General features: G+C 41.9%; 1 protein-coding gene across 1 annotated transcript in view; it reads right to left on the minus strand.

Annotated features, from left to right (window-relative positions):
- Window positions 1-476: 476 nt before the first annotated feature.
- Window positions 477-17,966, minus strand: part of CTPS1 (CTP synthase 1) — a 42,537-nt gene continuing 25,047 nt past the window's right edge. Inside the window, exons 8-19 of the mRNA XM_044671427.1 lie at window positions 17,321-17,472; window positions 13,326-13,458; window positions 11,147-11,235; window positions 10,411-10,505; window positions 9,604-9,666; window positions 8,539-8,582; window positions 7,474-7,570; window positions 6,500-6,555; window positions 6,320-6,416; window positions 3,874-4,018; window positions 3,245-3,335; window positions 477-1,345 (exon numbers count right to left, since the gene is read on the minus strand). Coding sequence (XP_044527362.1) covers window positions 3,251-3,335; window positions 3,874-4,018; window positions 6,320-6,416; window positions 6,500-6,555; window positions 7,474-7,570; window positions 8,539-8,582; window positions 9,604-9,666; window positions 10,411-10,505; window positions 11,147-11,235; window positions 13,326-13,458; window positions 17,321-17,472 — 1,056 coding nt within the window. The 3' untranslated portion in view covers window positions 477-1,345; window positions 3,245-3,250. The remainder of the gene's footprint in view (window positions 1,346-3,244; window positions 3,336-3,873; window positions 4,019-6,319; window positions 6,417-6,499; window positions 6,556-7,473; window positions 7,571-8,538; window positions 8,583-9,603; window positions 9,667-10,410; window positions 10,506-11,146; window positions 11,236-13,325; window positions 13,459-17,320; window positions 17,473-17,966) is intronic.

Raw genomic sequence — 17,966 nt, forward strand, 5'->3', positions numbered from 1 at the left:
AGATCTTCACCCCTTGGAAGTCCTTCTTTACCCTTAAATTTAGGCTACAGTGCTGCCTTCTCCAGGAAGCCTTTACTTCATCCCTATGCAGACCCCAACTATCAGGACCCATTTTACCACATCACATTATCATCTTGTACATACCATATCCATGTGTATGCTGTCTCATTGAACAAAAAATGAGCTCCTTGAGGGAAGGGGCCATTCCATTTTTATCTGTGCCTTAGCAGACAGAAGCTTAATAAATGCTTTTGCCACTGCACTTTTCTCCCATTGTTCTTAGTTTTTCCCAGTGAACTTGTTCCTTCTCTATAAAACCCTGGGCTTCTCTCAGGTGTCAAAACTTTTCTGGGAGGAAGGAGTCTTTCCTCTGTCTGGTTAGCCACATGTATTCATTCCCCTGTTCCCTCACAAAACGTGGGTGACTCAGGGTCATGCAAAATGTAAAAGACAACAATTGAACGCACAAGACCAGAACTGGGCAGTTTTGTTTTTATTCTTCCATTGACAAAATACACGAAGTCTGGCAAGAGGACTACAGAAAGGCAGCTCCATCCCTGGTTACATACAGCACATAAGAAAATAGCATCTTACACTTGCATCAACACCATTTGGAAAGAGCTCCCCCAACACTTTTTCTTTTTTTTAAAAAAAGCAGAGCTGTCACCCTCCTCCAAGGACCTGAGACAATTCTATGTTCCTTTTAAAAGCCACCCCTTGATGCAAGGAGGACTCCCCTGGTCTTGGGGGCAGGTTGGAACAGGCAGCCCAGGGCTTTGGGGTTAATGGTGTTTTACATGATTACACACCAAGTCCTTTAGGCCCAGCTGAGGCTGATCCCCATCCCAGCACGGAGTAGGTCACAAATTTTCCTTGGATTTCTCCCTTCTTGGTGGCATTAGATAAGTCTCAAATCACCTGAATGGTATCATAAAGCGTAGTTTTCCAATGGTCCTGTGGCCCACGCCATCTGAAAACTAGAGGGCTGGGCATACATGACCTATCAGCACCTCCCTCAGTGGGAGGAGGAAAAGGAAATAGTACTTTTTCAAGCAAAGGCTCCCATAGCCATCCCTGCCACCCACTGCCTCTGAAGCTTTTCTTCAGTTTTCTTCCCAGGAATCCCAACATACTAATTAGGGCCTGGGAATGGGGCAGTGCATTACAGAAGGGGGAGGAGGGGGACATCCAAGTCTACATGATGGGACATGCAATAATTGACAAGGTTTGGGAAATATTTTTCCCCTGTAATAAAATAATTTTAATTAAAAAACATAAATGCTGAGAGTGAATTCAAGGCTGTAAATTCCATCCAAGTCCAGTGGCACCCATGGCAGAGTTGTCCCTAGACAAAGAGAAAGAGACAGACGTTTTGTCATTTTGTCATATGGCCTTAGGCAGGGAACAGGATGATGAGGGATGTCGGTGTGAGGCTATAACAGCTCCTCTCCAAACACAACAGACCTGAATTCAGAGCCTAGTTCAATAAAAAATGGATTTATACAGTTCAAAGAATGAGCACAGAACCTCTGGGAACCTAGTCCAGCTCCCCGGCATCCCTGACAGAAAGCCTGAACACAAGCAGTGACAGGAAATTCACTTTTAACAAGAGCTACTCTGCCAGAGCAAGTTCTAATGTCATTCCTTCCTGGAGGACAGTATTTGTCCTGAAGCTACTTCAAGCCTCCAAGGTAGGTTCCCAGTCTCCACCCTTAGTTTCCACTCCCCAAGCAAATAGCCTCTGCTGGTTATCTTCATCTACCCGTATCATATGAGTTGGTGAAGCAGGGAGGTAAAGAGGAAGATTGCACTTGATCTGAAATTAAGAGGATTCAATTTATCCACATCTATCATGTGAAAGGTTCTCTCTGGGCCTTAGTTTCCTCATCTATAAAATGAGAAAGCTGAATGAGATGTTCTCTACGGCCCTATTCCAGCTCTAATACTCTGTCAAATTTAACTTATTTCCAACAGCAGCATCTACTCTCTAGATAGCAAACTCTACCTTCACGCTTGAGATCATTATAGGTAAATCAGAGCAGAAAGAACCAGAATTCAGAGAATAAAATAATCAATAAATAACACCCCACCCGTTCACCATACCAGGTGAATAACAATCTGCAAGCTGCTCTGGCAAAACCAAAGCCTACTTACCCTCTCCTTAAGGAGTCACAATTTTATGCCTAGATTTCCTTTGTAGGACTAGCATCACTATCTGTTGTTACCACATATACTCCTAATGTTTGTGGTTACCGACCCCAAGTACAGAGGGACGGAGGTTCCCAGAGGTTCACCCAGGTCCAGCTAGCAGCCCCCATAACCACTTATAGAAGGCTGAAGGACACTCATGTCCCACACAAAGCCATGGATAGCTTACAACTCAACAAATACAAAGAAAGCCAAAGAGGTGATAGATTCAAAGTCTGCAACTGACCAATCTCTGACTGAAATGAAAACCAAGTACTCCTCAGATAAGAGAAGGGAAACGGCCTTGGAAGGACCTTTCTAACATTTCCTAAGGACTATCTTAAGTAGGTCAAGTCTGTCACCCATTGGAGAGCTGTGGAAGGACAAAAGTTAGGAGTTACTTGAGTGAGGCCTTGAGACCTCTAAATCCTAGACAAAGAATCAAAAAACTATAGCCCTGAATCGAAGCAGTTTTTGTATGGCTAAGAGACAAGAACAATTTTTACATTTAAAACATAAAACTTGATTTAGAATTTCAAAGCCATTCTTAGACCACTTAAGGCCACCACTGACCCCCTGCAGTCTAAAAATTGGCATTCAGATCCAGCCTTTGCCGCTTTCTACCTGTGTGACTCGCACTTCAACTTTGTGTGCCTTAAGTTTCCTTATCTGAAAAATGGAGATAATAATGCTTGGGACTAATTTTGGGTACTGTGAGAGATAGGTTTAGTGACCTCTGTCTCTAGGCTGGCAGAGGGAGACAAAATTAACAAGGAAATAAATGCCTGGTGTCCTCACACCAGGTTTATGTGATGCATGCCACCTGATTCTCCAGGAGGTATAGAAAGTCTGAATTAGTGCCTGATCCCTGTGTCTTCAGCAAGCAAGTCTTTACTAAAGCACATGTCCTAATCCTCAATACCTTCTTAACTTCTGTACTCAAAGAGATGTGGTCTGCACCATGGCCTACCCACCCAGCTGAGGCTCAGCACTGTCCTGTGCACCAGATCTTTATACAAACCCAAATAAGCAAATCAACATGGTGAAGGGACATTACCAGGCATCAGTCATGATTTATTGATGGGAACTTCAATTCGGTGATTTCAGAATCAGGGGAGCTGCTCCCACTCCGGTCACTGTAGGTGTCCCTGCAGAATCCAGAGAATTATATTAAGATCTCCTACAAAGGTCATACATACCTCAGTTTTTCAAGCACAGCTTGCTACAGACCCCACTCTTCTGCCTATATCACTGCTTTGCTTTCCAAGGGCACTTGCCTTTTATACAGAGGGCCAAGAACCACTTAATAACTATGTAACCTCAGCCAAGTCATGTCCTTTCTTGGCCTCAGCTTCCATCACTAAAAATGAGGGAGCAGCATAAAGATGTTTATCTTCAGGTTCCTTTCAGCAAAAATCCTTCACAGATATGGAGAGCAAGGCACTCCAGGCCTATGTGCTGCACATAGCTGTGGTACACTGGTGTTCAGGAGAGAGAACCACAGTCCATAAACCAAACATAAAAGTGCTTCAAGAAAGAAAAAACATGGATAAGATGAAATCCAAGCCATAGGGGAAAAAAAACTTAAACATGAAATTAGAAGGGCCCTAGGGTTTCCCATGAAAGTTCATGTGCTCTCTTTGCCTTGCCTTCTAATCAGCAACAAACTACAAGGAAGATTTGTACCTGGGGGAGAGTCTGCAGCCCTTCTGGAGATAGTGAGTTAGTCTTCCAGCTGAGGCCAACAAGAGGCCAAAGTAAGGAGGAGATGGCTTGATTGGTCTGGACAAGAACTCAGGATGGTACTGAACGCCAACAAAAAATGGATGATCTGAAAAACAAATTGAGAAAAGGACTTATATGATGAACATTTGTACAATAAATTACCAAGTCTTAATTCTACCTCCACACTATCTTACATATATGTGTCCTCTCCTCTGGACTCCCACCATTTGTGCTCTCACTCACCAGTTTTCACCTAGCTTGGTGTAAACAACTCCTAGCTGGAATCCTTGCCTCAAGTCTCTTCCCTTTTCAACCCATCCTCAATAATCCTCCAAATGAGACTTGTATGAACTGATGCAGTGAAATAAGAAGCACCAGAACAATTTATACAACAACAACAGTTTGGAAGGACTTGAGAACTCAGATCAATGCACCAACCAACTATGACTCAAAGGAATCAGTGATGAAGCACTACCCACCTCTCCTAGGGGAGGTTTGATGAACTCTAAGACGAAGAATGAGAAAAATATTTTGGACAAAGTAAACGTGTAGATGTATTTTGCTTTATGTTATAAGGATTGTGTTTTTCTCTTATTTTGGGAAAGGGAACTGGTAATAGTGTTGCCAAAAAAAATGGTAATAGTGTTGTCATTGAAAAAAGAAATGAGTGTCTTTGAAGCATCCTAATAATTGAAGGTAATAAAGACACCTAGAACATTATCCAAATACATAACCCCTGACATTTAAAGGCCTCCACATCTCCTCCAAACTATCTTTCCAACTGTATTTATTCTACTCCTAACTGAAATGTAGACTCATGTTTAAGGTAAATGGCATTAGTGGATAGCATGCCAGGCCTGGAAGTCAGAAGACCCGAGTTCAAACCCAGCCTCAGACAAGCTATGTAACCATAGGGATGTACTTGTCTAAAAGCAGTTTACTCCAGGTAGGTTGTAAGACTCAAATAAGATGATTCTTTGTTAAATGCTTAGCATGATGCCTGTACATAGTAAGCACTTAATAAATGTTTATTCTTTTCCTCTAACTTTCTCATTTTGGCTAAACTGGACAATGAGCTTGTCCTGCAAAGCCTGAAATGCACCCCACCCTCACTCATCACTAGCAGAATTCATTCTTTTCCTTTGATGCTACTCACCCCCCTCCCCACCCACCAACTGAAAGTCATCTTTCCCTCGTTAAACTCCTTAAAACATTTTTCCCAGATCACATTGTCCCTCTTATGTTGTTGTGTATATGTTTTATGTGTCTTATAATCCCCATCTGATTGTAAGCTCCTTGAGGACAGACTTTTTTTCATCTAGAGCATCCTCAGTTCTGAGGCATGTAGTTGAAACTAAGGTTTTTTTCAAAAGAATTTAATAACCAAGATCTCAAGCCTAGAGAAAAGGTCACCCCCTTCCACACCCTCTGGGGCCAAGCTTAACCTCCACAGAACTTGGCTAGAATGCTAAGGATCTGGGCCTTGGAATACTATACTTTCCAGTGACTTTTACACTGTTCCATGAAAGGGAACACAACAAACGTGGGGAGTTACCAACACCATTCCTCCTAACCTGCAGAATTCACTTTTCTGTTCTTCTTTCTTGCCCTTTTCCAGGGCTAAGGGTTGAAATATTGAAAAATAACTACGAGAGCAGAACTTCAGACAGTCCTAGAAGGGGTACAGAACAAAAGCATTTTTGCTTGTTGTACCAACTAGTTGGCCTTTAGTTCTTCCTTGTTAAATGCTAAGGAGTCTATGGAAATTTTTCTTCTTTTTAGATCTATTTTTAGTGGCAATTACATTTTGGGTTAGTTTACCTATGTGGCAGGGAGCCCAAACTCTGGTGAACAGAGCTCTAGCCTTGGAGTCAAAATCCTAGCTGTGTTCCAGATCTTCTTTTGACATTTACTATCTATGGGACCAACTATCCTGTAAGACTACAGAGAAGGTGCTAGTCTACATTGGTTAAAGGAATTTTCTAACGGGGACCTCGCTACACAAAAAAGCCTTTTCTTGTTTAATCTTTTAAGTGCCTAAGATGGAACTTTCATATGAGAAAGAACACGATCCACATCCAGAGAAAGAACTGTGGGAGTAGAAATGCAGAAGAAAAAAAAGATCACGTGGTTCAATGGGTATATGATTTGGGACTTTAAATGATCACTCTATTGCAAATAATATGGAAATAGGTTTTGAAATAGGTTTATACATGTATAACCCAGTGGAATTGCTTGACAGCTCAGGAAGGAGGGAGGAAAGGGAAAGAACATGAATCATGTAGCCATGGGGGAAAAAAAAACCTCTAAATAAATAATTTTCTTGAAGGGAAGGAAGTGCCTAAGATATTTCATCAAATTTGCAAACTTAGAAACCCTCAATTTATTCAACTGCATGAATACTTACCCTCCAGCTCCACAATTTCCATTCGCTCTCCTTCAACATCTTGGCCCACAAACTTCAAGCCTTGCTCTTCCAAACATTTCTTTAAGACTGGATTCACCTGTGGGGGATACAGAATGCTCCTTTAATGACATGGTGCTTCTAGTAGAACAGAAAGGAGGCTGCAGAAGCCCCAATGCATACCTCAAACCTGTGTCGGTGTCTTTCCTCCAAGTAATCAGGATCCCCATACAGCTTTCCTAGAAAGGGAGCAGAGTGCAGGCCATTGTTTCACACTCTCCTTTAAGAGCTTCAGTTACCTGAAGAAATGAATTCACAGCCCCTTCCTGCCTTGACATCTGGGTTTCCATGAACACACATCCATTTCTAGGGCTCTCTTACAGGTAACAGCACAAGAGCCTGTCCCCAAGACTATTAATTCTGCCACCTTCAGACCACTCACAGGGAAAATGCAACAGAAACAACTCATTCCCCAAATAATGTTAACAATATATGAATCTTGCTTTAGGAAAGTGTCTCCAATATCAGGACATCAATGCTGATAGACACCATGTCATATTAAAAATGTTTTACCAATAGAGAACCCAGTATATTAAGTAGGATGTGCCCACTTTACTCAAGCCTGAAAGGAGTATGCGCCAGGTAGGTATGTTCGCAGTGAACATACCACCCTGCATTGGGGTGTCACTTTCCTGGGCTGTACAGATATCAGAACACAAGAAGATACTGCTAAGCACAAGAAGGAGCTGCATTATCTCTCCAGGCTAAGAAATACAAGAGAAGATACGTTCTTAACTGGCTTGGTGGAACCACAATCCAAACCTTCTCCAAAGCATTAACCATTTGTCTCTTCACAAGTGGTGTTCTAATCTCATAATAATTCTAGAAAGAAGCCCATTTTACTTTCCAATGGGCTCTAGTTGTGAGGGAAATTTTCTTTATACTAAATCAAAATCTGCTTCCAAAGCTTCCAGTCAGAGTTCTGCCATGCTCTCCTCTTCCAGAATCTTATAAACCTAGATTCAGCAAGAGCAAATCCCATCAGAAAGAGCCAGTGGCAGATCTGCTTCTGCCTCTCTTCAGCCTTGAGGCCCCTCAGCGCTAGCCCAAATTGCCTCAAGCTGAAGGGTCAGGTCAAAAGGAGAAGCTGCTCTTACTCATGACTGAGTTCTTCGTCTGGAAGAGGGTCCTCCTCTTGCCAAGTCTCATGGTGCCACCCATTTGCCCAGGATTGTGTTCTGGCATGTCGATTACCTAGAAATAAATCAACACAAAGTTTCCTTGAGAAAGTGGAACAGAAGTGGCCATAAATGTACTCTTTGTGGTGGCAAAAAAACTAGAAAATGAGGGGATGTCCCTCAATTGGGGAATGGCTGAACAAATTGTGGTACCTGATGGTGATGGAATATTATTGTGCTATAAGGAATGATATACTGCTTGATTTCTACATGAACTGGGAGAACCTCAATGAACTGATGCAGAGTGAAATGAGCAGAACCAGGAGAACATTGTACATAGAAAGTGAAACATTGAAGGACAATCAAATGTAATAGATTTTGCTACTAATAGCAATGCAATGATCCAGGATGATCCCAAGGGACATATGAGAAAAAATGATATCTATAGCTAGAGAAAGAACTGTGGGAGTAGAAACAAAGAAGAAAAGCATGATTTATCACTTGTTTAAATGGGTATATTGATTTGGAGTTTTGGTTTCAAAAGATTACTCTAATTATAAAAGTGAATATTAAAGAAATAGGTATCAAGTGATAATACATGTATAACCCAGTGGAATTGCTTGTCAGCTCTGGAAGGGGAAGGGAGACAACATGAATCATGTAACCATGGAAAAATATTTTAAAATAAATTATTAAAAATAAGAATGGCCATAGAGGTGGTAGCTATTTTCATCCTTTCCTTTTCTGTTTCCGCAAACAGAAACACTGATCTGACATTATGTCTTCTTACTGGAAGAATGAAGACTTGATCACCAAAACTAATTCTCAAATTCATTTGGAAGATTTTTAGACTATCTGTGCCTCTTTAGATAATATAGAAAACTGATTCCATATCACCTAAGATATCTCTGCCTCAGTAGAGCAGAGGGCAGGATGAGGACTTGGTTCAGACAAAAGGACAGACAAGGGCTTGCTTGGTATTCTCAGTTCATTCAGACCCCTGTTGGTCAGACATGGGTCAGAGGGTCTACATTAGAGTCTTACCACAGGATGACTTGTCTTAGGGTCAAACTCTGTTGAATTGGCATCTGTGAAAACCAAAATCCTTCCCTTAGGAGAAATAGTTGCAAGCAGTTCAGTTACTAATACTCTTATTCTTTAGCTAGAACTCTCTCTTCCCTGCTCTCAGCATGAGCAGAGATGACTCAGAGTAATTCTACTTGATTCTGTTTCCTCCAAAATCAAATGAAGACAATGAGCCCCAATACCTCATGGAGTTGCTGTGAGGATCAAATTAAACTATATCAAGATAGATAATGTTTATCTATAGATGTGACTATGTATACACACCCATATTACATATATTAAAAAAACTACCTATCATTATTAGGTATTATTAACCAAAGAGGAGAAAAAGATAATAACTGCCAGCAAATATCAATCTCCTTTGCAAATATCTCCAGAAATCTAAAATGTGTAGAAGGAGAATCAGAACCTGCAATGATAAATTAGCTTTGTGGTGTCTCTTAAACTTCTAACCAACTTTTCGTAGAGTGTGTGTTCCTTGTATCCTCAGCTAGCCTGTAAACTGTGACAGCAAATTGTCTGACGTGTTTTTTAGGCAGCTGAGTGTTGTGAAAAGAGCCCTGGAAATCAGGAAATCAGAGTCCAGAGAACCTTGCTCCCCCAGTTACTAGCTGTGTGACCTTAGAGAAGTCACTTTCCAGCTCTTGGCCTGTCTCCTCATCTAACAAATGAGGCTGAGACAACCTATAACACCTCAGAGTTGTTGTCACTTGTAAGTCCCTATATTCCCCAAAAGAGGAATTACTACTACTGTGACTACTCCCAGGGCCTCCAACAGGTGCTGAGCCCACAGCATAGAGACAGGATGCTCAGTAAGTAAAGATCTGTCACCAATTTCGAATATCACACCACATAATGCTCTTTCATGGTGATAACTCGCTGCTCAAGTCAGATTGACTGGCGGCCTCTATCCCAGTGAATTTTTTAAAACCGAAGCCTCCAACTATGCTTTGAGTTACTCATTGACAATGTGCAAAACAATTGTGTTTTATGATAAAAAATAACAAGGAGTTATAGCCATACCTTGCCAACCCAAAACGTTTCGGGAAAATTCAACCACTGCCAGCTGCATTCCTAAGCACACACCTTCCAAAGGACAAATGAGAAAAAGACAACAAAAATATAAGTCACTAAAGACCACTTGTGGCAACTGTGCTCTCTCAGGGCAGTCCCACCCGGGGAGTGGGAAGTGGAGGGTAGGGGACAGTGTCGTACTCCCAGAGAACATCACCATTTCTGAGTCAGACAAGCATGTGGACTTCATGCCTCATTTTTAAAAAAACTGGGTCCCCGAGAACACGCAAGAAAGAAATTCCATATCAAGCTGGACCTTCTTTCAAGGCATAGACACAAACAATGCTCTCACCATAAAAGATTTTAGAAATTCAAGTTTCCTTCCTTTCGTTAAGCTTCCCATTTACAACTAATCAAGCTGAAAATGACTACACCTCACTGCATTCAGAAACCTTGCAATTAGAGGCAATTTGTATCTCAATTTGGGAGCAGATAAGCCATGAGGTCTCCGGAGCACTGTGAAACAACTACATTTACTTGGGAGGGAGGGAGCGAGCTCTCCCCTAGGTCTCTCTTTAAACCCACACATACCTCCCTTGGGGAGAAAAGAAGGCAAGTTCCTAAGCTGAGAAATTCTCTTCTAAAAGGAAGTTTGGATTTCTCCCAAACAAAACAAGGAGGCTTCAGCCTCTCCTCCAGCTGTGCTATGGGAATGAGGGCATTTGGGTGGTTGTTAGTAAATACCCATGGCTTTATTAATGGGCTCCCAATAGGCACCTCTCCCACCCTTTGCATCAATTTTATTGAACCACTTACCTAAGAAAGGTTTTCTCTGTTTCCGTGCCCAGGAAATGGCTTGAATTTTCCCTTCTGTTCCTCGAACACCAAAACCCCCTGGAACCAGCACTCCACTGCATGAGACAAAACAAGTGCAAGGATCGCCTTGCTTATCATCTTTCCATAGGTCTAATGTTCTAGAAACCCCACTGGAGACACTGACATACTAATACAAAGTATTTTGCTTCTAGAGTTTTTTTTTTGTTTGTTTGTTTGTTTGTTTTTAAAACCCTTACCTTACCAATACAGTGTATTGGCTCCAAGGCAGAAGAGTGGTAAGGGTAGGCAATGGTAGTCAAGTGACTTGCCCAGGGTCACACAGCTGGGAAGTGCCTGAGGTCACATTTGAACCCAGGACCTCCCATCTTTTAGGTCTGGCTCTCAATCCACTGAGCCACTCTGCTGCCCCCTGCTTCTAGGGTTTTAAAGAATATATTGTCCAATAATTGCATTGGTGTGGGCCACACAATGGGCAGGCAACAGGTATCTCCTGGATTTAGAGCCAGATGCCCAGACCTGGGCCTTGGCACTGGCCTTATAGCAACTAAATGACTTTCACACATCAATTGCTCTGTTTCAAACACCTCTTCGGTTCACTGGGAAGGCCGATTATACCCCTTCCTTTCCCTCACCACCCCCTACACAAGACTTTTTACAAAAAGTTCTGCCTATGACCATTTCTTCTTAAAACCCGAGGCACAAAAGTACTCCTTACTTGGCACTACAGAGCTTCTGCCAAGCTTCATGATATCGGACAGGTTCTTCTTGTAAAGTACTTGGTTCCAAGTCAGCTGAATCTATATACTGAGGAAAAAGGCAGACAAGGGGAAATTTCTTTTAGAAGCAGAACTATAAAACCAAAGGCTTGGCTTTGTCATGATTTTTATTTCCCATCTTCTCCTGCTTAAAAGAATCGGAAATTCTCTTACAAGCTGGAACATACCCCTAAATCTGAGATTTACCTATACCAAATAATGGGAGCTGGCCTAGTCGGTCACATGTATTAAAAGTCTCCTGCTACATGCCAGGTACTGGGTTAACCACTAGGGATATAATAAAAGAGGCAAAAGACGATCCTTGCCCTCAAGAAACCCACAATCTAGAGGGGAGACAACAAGCAAGCATATGCACAAACAAGCCAGGGATAAGATAAAGAATAATTAAAGGCAGACATTAAAATTAAGAGGCGTTAAAGGAAGGTGGGATTTTAAGTGCAACTTAAAAGAAGCCAAGGGAGGTCAGGAGTCAGAACAGGAGCAGAATATTCCAGGTACGGAGGACAGCCAGAGAAACTGCCCAGAGTGGCAAGAAGGAGAGTCTTGTTCAAGGCTTGGTTGAGGCAAGATGGGTAGATTTGAGAATTGCCAGCAGAGAGCTGATGAGCTCCACAGAGAGGTCATTCAGGTGACAAGTTGTTTCCTTCTCAAAAGCTCTCCTCCCTCCCCCACCTACTTAGGAATGGGCACAAGTCTTTTGGAACCAAACTGTCAAATGGGGATAGCTCCAACCCTGGGAAGGGGGACATCCCCCTCATCACTGGGCTCCTTCTGAACAGAGTGGTTTCTATCTGCTGCCACCTCATGAAGTACTCTGGCTATTATTCTTGGTGGAATGGGAGGTGAATTTCTTCAGGAGCAGCCCTACTCTGGCAGTGCCAAAAAATGGATTTGGGGGAAACAAGCTCTACCCGGAGAATGTCAGCAGCATAGAGCCTGCTGTATCTATATAGCTCTTAGACCTCAGAGCCCCTAGACCTGTCTTATCCGTCTCCTTCACTGTTTCCTTAAGATGACCAGTGCAGACTGAATGCCAAGGGCCAATTAGAAACTGAAAGTCATTCCAGAAAAGGAAACGATGCTCCAAAAAAATCAATGAAGCTCGGACTTCTAAGAACCCCCTCCCATCACCCAGAAAGCAAGGATGATTGCAAAAGAATTGCAAGCAAACCATAAACCCACTACCTGTAGCTTCTGAATCAACCTCTCCCCACACACACCTTACATCACATCACAACATGTGTCATATGCATGTCATATTTCATTCATGGCAAATCATACACATAAAGCTTCTTGCCAGAATTGGTGTGGTCAGCGGACCTGGGTTCTGGTTTGGTTCCATCACTTATTAGCTGTTATTACTGACCACAGGCAAGTAATTTTCCTCCCAATATAAGTTGATGTCTTCAACTTTAAAATGAGAAATGGATTTGCCCTACCAGCACAGTGTAATAATCACTTACATTTTAAGATTTACAAAGCACTTTATATACATTTTCTCATCTGATCATCACAGCAGTCTGGTACAAGTACGGATAATGATCTATAGTTTACAGATGAAGAAACTGAGGCTCAGAGAAGAAACATTAAATGACTTGCCCATGGTCACCTAGTACCCGACACAAGATTTAACTCGGGTACTTCCTCTGCAGCTCAGTCCTGTACTCCTGACCCTAACCCCACCGTTTCCCTCTCTAACACTGCCGAGAATCCTAGGAGCTGGGTTTGAATTTCGTCCCTGACACAAGTATCTGCTCTATGTGACCTCAGAGAAGTAAGCAGGGGGTGTAACCTCTCTGGGCCCCCTACCCTGTGTGTAAAACTGAGGAGCTGGACCAAATGATCTCTAAGGTCTCTCCGCTCCTCTAAATCAGTGATCCTGTCTCACATAATGGTGGTGAGGAAAGAGGCTGGTAAAGTAGAAAAGTTATAAAAATGTGAAAAAAGTTTCTTAAAGTAGAAGCTGTTCCAAACTGCACGTAGGTTTTCAAAGGCGTCCCTTAACACAGCAGTAAACTTAAACATAAATGATGTCTCTGACCCTAGTTTAAGGCAACTTTCCTTTACCACGTGTGTGCCACTGCACTCTAAATGGCCACAATGGCGCATCTCTCCTACCTTTATCTCCAACTTGTGGTTGATGGCCAGTGCAGAATGCTCCAGGGCTTTAATGACCGAGGCATAGGAGTCGGAGAACTTAGTGTATTTCCCGACTAGAGCAATGGAGCAGGTTTCTAGCAAACGGTCATACCTGCAGCAGATACAAACAGCAATGCATGGTTTGAGGAAGGGGCAGAAAGTACTCTGAAACAAGAGGCGCTCTGTTATGCCAGGACAGGAAGAGAACCCGATAAAGCTGAGGTGATGGAAAATGGGTCTCACACAATGTGGTCTGAGGACATAGAGGAGATCAGGATGAGAGCCTGCTACCCTCCTCAGCAGCAGCAGTACAAAAGGCTGTCCCCCTGCAAGGAACCTAGGGAAGGACTTGGAAGCACTCACGATTATCTCCAAAAAGGGGCAGTGATGTGCAGAGGGTGTGTGAGCAGCAGCAGTGAAGTAAAAAGAACTGAATGCCTTATATCAGTGGTTCCCAAACTTTTTTGGCCTACCGCCCCCTTTCCAGAAAAAAATATTACTTAGCCCCCTGGAAATTAACTTTTTAAAAATTTTAACAGCAATTAATAGTAAAGATAAAGGCACCTGTGGCCATCACCGCTTCCCTGGATTGCTGCAGCACCCACCAGGGGGCAGTGGCACCCACTTTTGGGAATCACTACCTTATATCATTCTTTTCCTATCAACCAACACAGGCCCTATAACCCTAAACATAATTGATGAGGGAATTGAGATTTTTCTTATGAAAAGGACTGTCTTTTGTGCAATTTAGGAGGCATTTGTGTCATATGTGGGGACAAATATTCAGAACCCTTAAGAACTAAAGATTGACTTTTATCTTTGGCAGATAGACAGGGTGCAGGGGAGGGGCAGGAAAAGATTCCTTATCCATTATGTAGGAATTCCTAAAGCCCATAGGCAGTGGAAGGCTTCCTAATTGGGTAAGTCAGACTACAGTCTGATTACAGAATGGTCCAGGAAATTCCAGCTTGAGTACAAATTTGAGTACAAAAGATAAATTTTTTAAACTGACATGGGTAGAGGACAGCCAGGTGGCTCAGTGGATTGAGAGCCAGGCCTAGAGACAGGAGGTCCTAGGTTCAAATTTGACCCTGGATACTTCCTAGAGTGACTTGGGACAAGTCACCCTTTGCCTACCTACGCCCTTATTATTATTCTTTTGCCTGGGAACCAATACTTATTGTTGATTCTAAAATATAAGAGTTAAATAAAAAACAAAACTGACATGAGTGCATACTGTGGGGATGACCCACAGACATCATTTTCCTTGAAGGACTCTGATGTGGGCTCATAGATAAAATGTCATGGGACCTAAACCAGGCCAGGGAAAACTTTAGAAGTTTAGATCAGCTTAGAAATTTAGGCATTATCTGGTCAGCCTAACTAGAAATCTTTTATATACATAAGATTACTTATAGCCCCCTTCTGATTGCATTCACTCTTTTCACTTATGAATAAATTCTCTAATATCCACTTTTGCTTGAGAACTCTGAACAACATAGAGAACAATCATAACTTTAGAACACTGGAGAGTGCAGATGGACATAGATTTTTAGACACAGCTGTGTTAGTTTTTTATTCTTTACTTATTTGTTGTGAGGTTGTGGATACTGATAGAGATAAGACATCAAAAAAATTAAAAACAGGAGAAAAGAAAATTCAAAAAGGGATGAAAACCAAGAAATTTTTGTTACATGGACATTCAGAGCTCCAACCATAGTCCTTTTTCTACTTTGTGTACTTAAGTGTTTATATTTGTCGATGATTAAGTTCACAATAAAAAAGATTTCTTTAAAGGGGGAAAAAAACCCCATGCTGACAAAAGGCAGAGGCAAAAGCAAACAGCCAGATTTGGAGTCAGAAGCCAGCAAGTACAGAAGCAGGAGATTCAAGTGCCACAGACCTCAGCATCCAGGGAGTCAAGCAGACTCAGGAGCTCAACATAAAGGCTCAGCAATCAAGCCAAAATTTAGAAAATAAGAGAAAGCTTTGGTTCCACCAAGAGGCAGCCCAATCATAAAAAGATCCCTGACTTGGGAGCTAGAAAACAAGCTGATTACCAGCTCTGTGCCACTGCCTGCCTATGTGACCTTGAGCATTAAATCACTTAACCTAAGAGGTTAAAAATGAGGAGGCAGAAAGGACACCTCTCTAAGGTTTTTTCTAGCTCTGAAGTGATGAAGATGAAGGTGTCTGTCCTAGAAACTAACACAGATGAGTAAAGAAAAAGCCTCAAGGGCCAGGGACAGATCCTATTTCTTCCTCTAAGGCAGTTAGCAAAGGTTTTCAAGTTCATGTGCCCAAATGGCAATTTCAAGCTGCCTGTGAGCCCCCGAATTACCCCAGAGAGCGGAGGAGGTGCTTGCTTTGGGCTGCTGGACTGAGGGGGTGGGGCATGCAAAAAAATGTGACAAATAATGAGCACTGTTACATTTCTATAGTCCTTTGAGGTTTACAAAGCAGTTTCCCTTATAACCCCAAACTTGAATTTAGGCAAAACAAATATTCTATCTTACAAATGAGGAAACTGAGGCTTTAAGACCTACCATTTGGCCCATACCTCATCCACAGAGCTAGAACACTCACTCACCAAAGGAGCCCAGGATAAGTCATTTTATGTAGTATGGCACCAATGGTGAGATCTTCCCATGCTACTTGTACTGGGCTACTTGTACTGGGAGTAAAGAGTGAGGGGAAGGAAAGGAAAAAGAGCTTTGTGAAAGGAGTTCTGGGTCCACAAAGATTAAATTGGTGTTAGTGCTACATTCAAGCTTAAGGACACAGACAGTGTGGGTCCAAGGCACCATCTTCTCCTCCCCAGGGTAGAAAAAAGCAAGCAAGCACAGGATGGGTTAGAGGATTAAGGTAGAAATGATCTCAATCCAACCATCTTGTTTCAGATCAGAAAACTGAAAGCTTCAGTGCCTGGTCTAGAATCACATGGCAAAGTAAATGGAAGAAATGAGATTTACAGTGAGGTCTCCTCAGCCTCCCAATCTAGTCCAGCTTTCATCTACCTTAACAGCAGTCCTGAGGAAAAGGCGATGACTTTTCCTCATCTTTTATAAAGATGTCCAGAGTTTCATTCTTTCTAGTAATGTTCACCATCAATAGCTGCCAACTTGTCACAGTGATGATTGCCATAGTTATAGCCCAACCTCCTGGCATTCAACCTGAAGCCAAAACTCTCCGTGGTCCAAGAAGCATTCCAGACAAGTAAATGGGAAGGGGCTGGGAGTGAGTGGTAAGTGGGGGCAGGATCAAGAAAAACTGCTTGAGCAAATAAAAGCCACTTGAATTCAAATGCAAATTTCCCAATGTCACATCACAAATTCAGCCAATCTCACATTGAAATTCTGGAGTTCTCAAATAGAGATCCAGTTTCTATCAACAATATTAACAAGTGGCTTATACATTTCATAGTAGCCAGATTAAGTCCAGAGTAGAATTTCTTCAATAGAAACTTCGATCTGATCTAATCTGATTCTCTGCAGAAAACAATCTCTTCTTAACCTTCCCAAAGGTGTCTCATTCCAATAAATGAAGGGTGGCAAAGGCTTTCCAAGTTAGGAAACATTTCATTGTGAGTTCAAGCACTATTGATCCCTTTGCTGAGTCTTTGCTCTGTTCCATGTGCCAGACCTTCATGGCAGTTATCCATTCTGCAAATTCTTTAACTGGTCACAGATGAACAGATTCATATAATCTCTTAACTGCTACTAAAAAAGCAACTCAAAGCGGATAAGAAGTCAGAAATACATTCTTTGTTAAGAACGTCCCAGGGCTTCAAAAACAGGAAAAAAAATTCAAAAAAGTCCTCTTATGAGTTCAAATAAGATCTCAAAGGTTAAAGACAAAAATGAGATTGAACAACTAAGTAATTCCAATCTGATACTCTGAGAAATACCAGTCCTATGGGTTGAGGCAGAAATAAAGCCTGGGAAACCAAAGCTCTTCCAAGCTGTGACACTTACCTGTCAGCCATCTCCTTCCACTTCATCAGCATCTTTCTTGGCTGCCTCTCAATTGGAAGATCAAGTCTGCGTAGGAAGTAATCTACAACACCTTGCTCTTCTAGTAACAGAGGGACTCGGTAAATAGAAGAAACATCATGGACGCAGATGACCTATTGAATACAAAAATACAAAATCAGATTTTTAAAAATAAAGCAGAAGAGGAAGGCAATTTGGAATTATGCTCAAAGGGCTTTAAAAGATTAACTACCCTTTAATCCAGCCATACCACTGCTAGGTTTGCACTCCAGAGATAATAATGAAAAATGTTTATACAAAAATATTTATAGCTGTGCTTTTTATAGTGGGGGAAAAAAACTGGAAAATGAGGGACTTTCCCTCGGTTGGGGAATGGCTGAACAAACTGTGGTATCTGATGGTGATGGAATATGTGCTGTAAAAAATGATGAACTGGAAAATGTCCATATGAACTAGACAACCTCCAGGAATTGATGCAGAATGAAATGAGTTGAACCAGGAGAACATTGTACACAGACTGATACACTGTAGAATGATCAAATGAAATTTTTTTCTTTGCTACTAGCAGCAATACAGTGATCCAGGACAATTCTGGGACTTGTGAGAAAAAAAGCTATCCATATCCAGA

This window comes from Gracilinanus agilis, chromosome 3, assembly GCF_016433145.1.
Source record: "Gracilinanus agilis isolate LMUSP501 chromosome 3, AgileGrace, whole genome shotgun sequence".
Classification (NCBI taxonomy): domain Eukaryota; kingdom Metazoa; phylum Chordata; class Mammalia; order Didelphimorphia; family Didelphidae; genus Gracilinanus; species Gracilinanus agilis.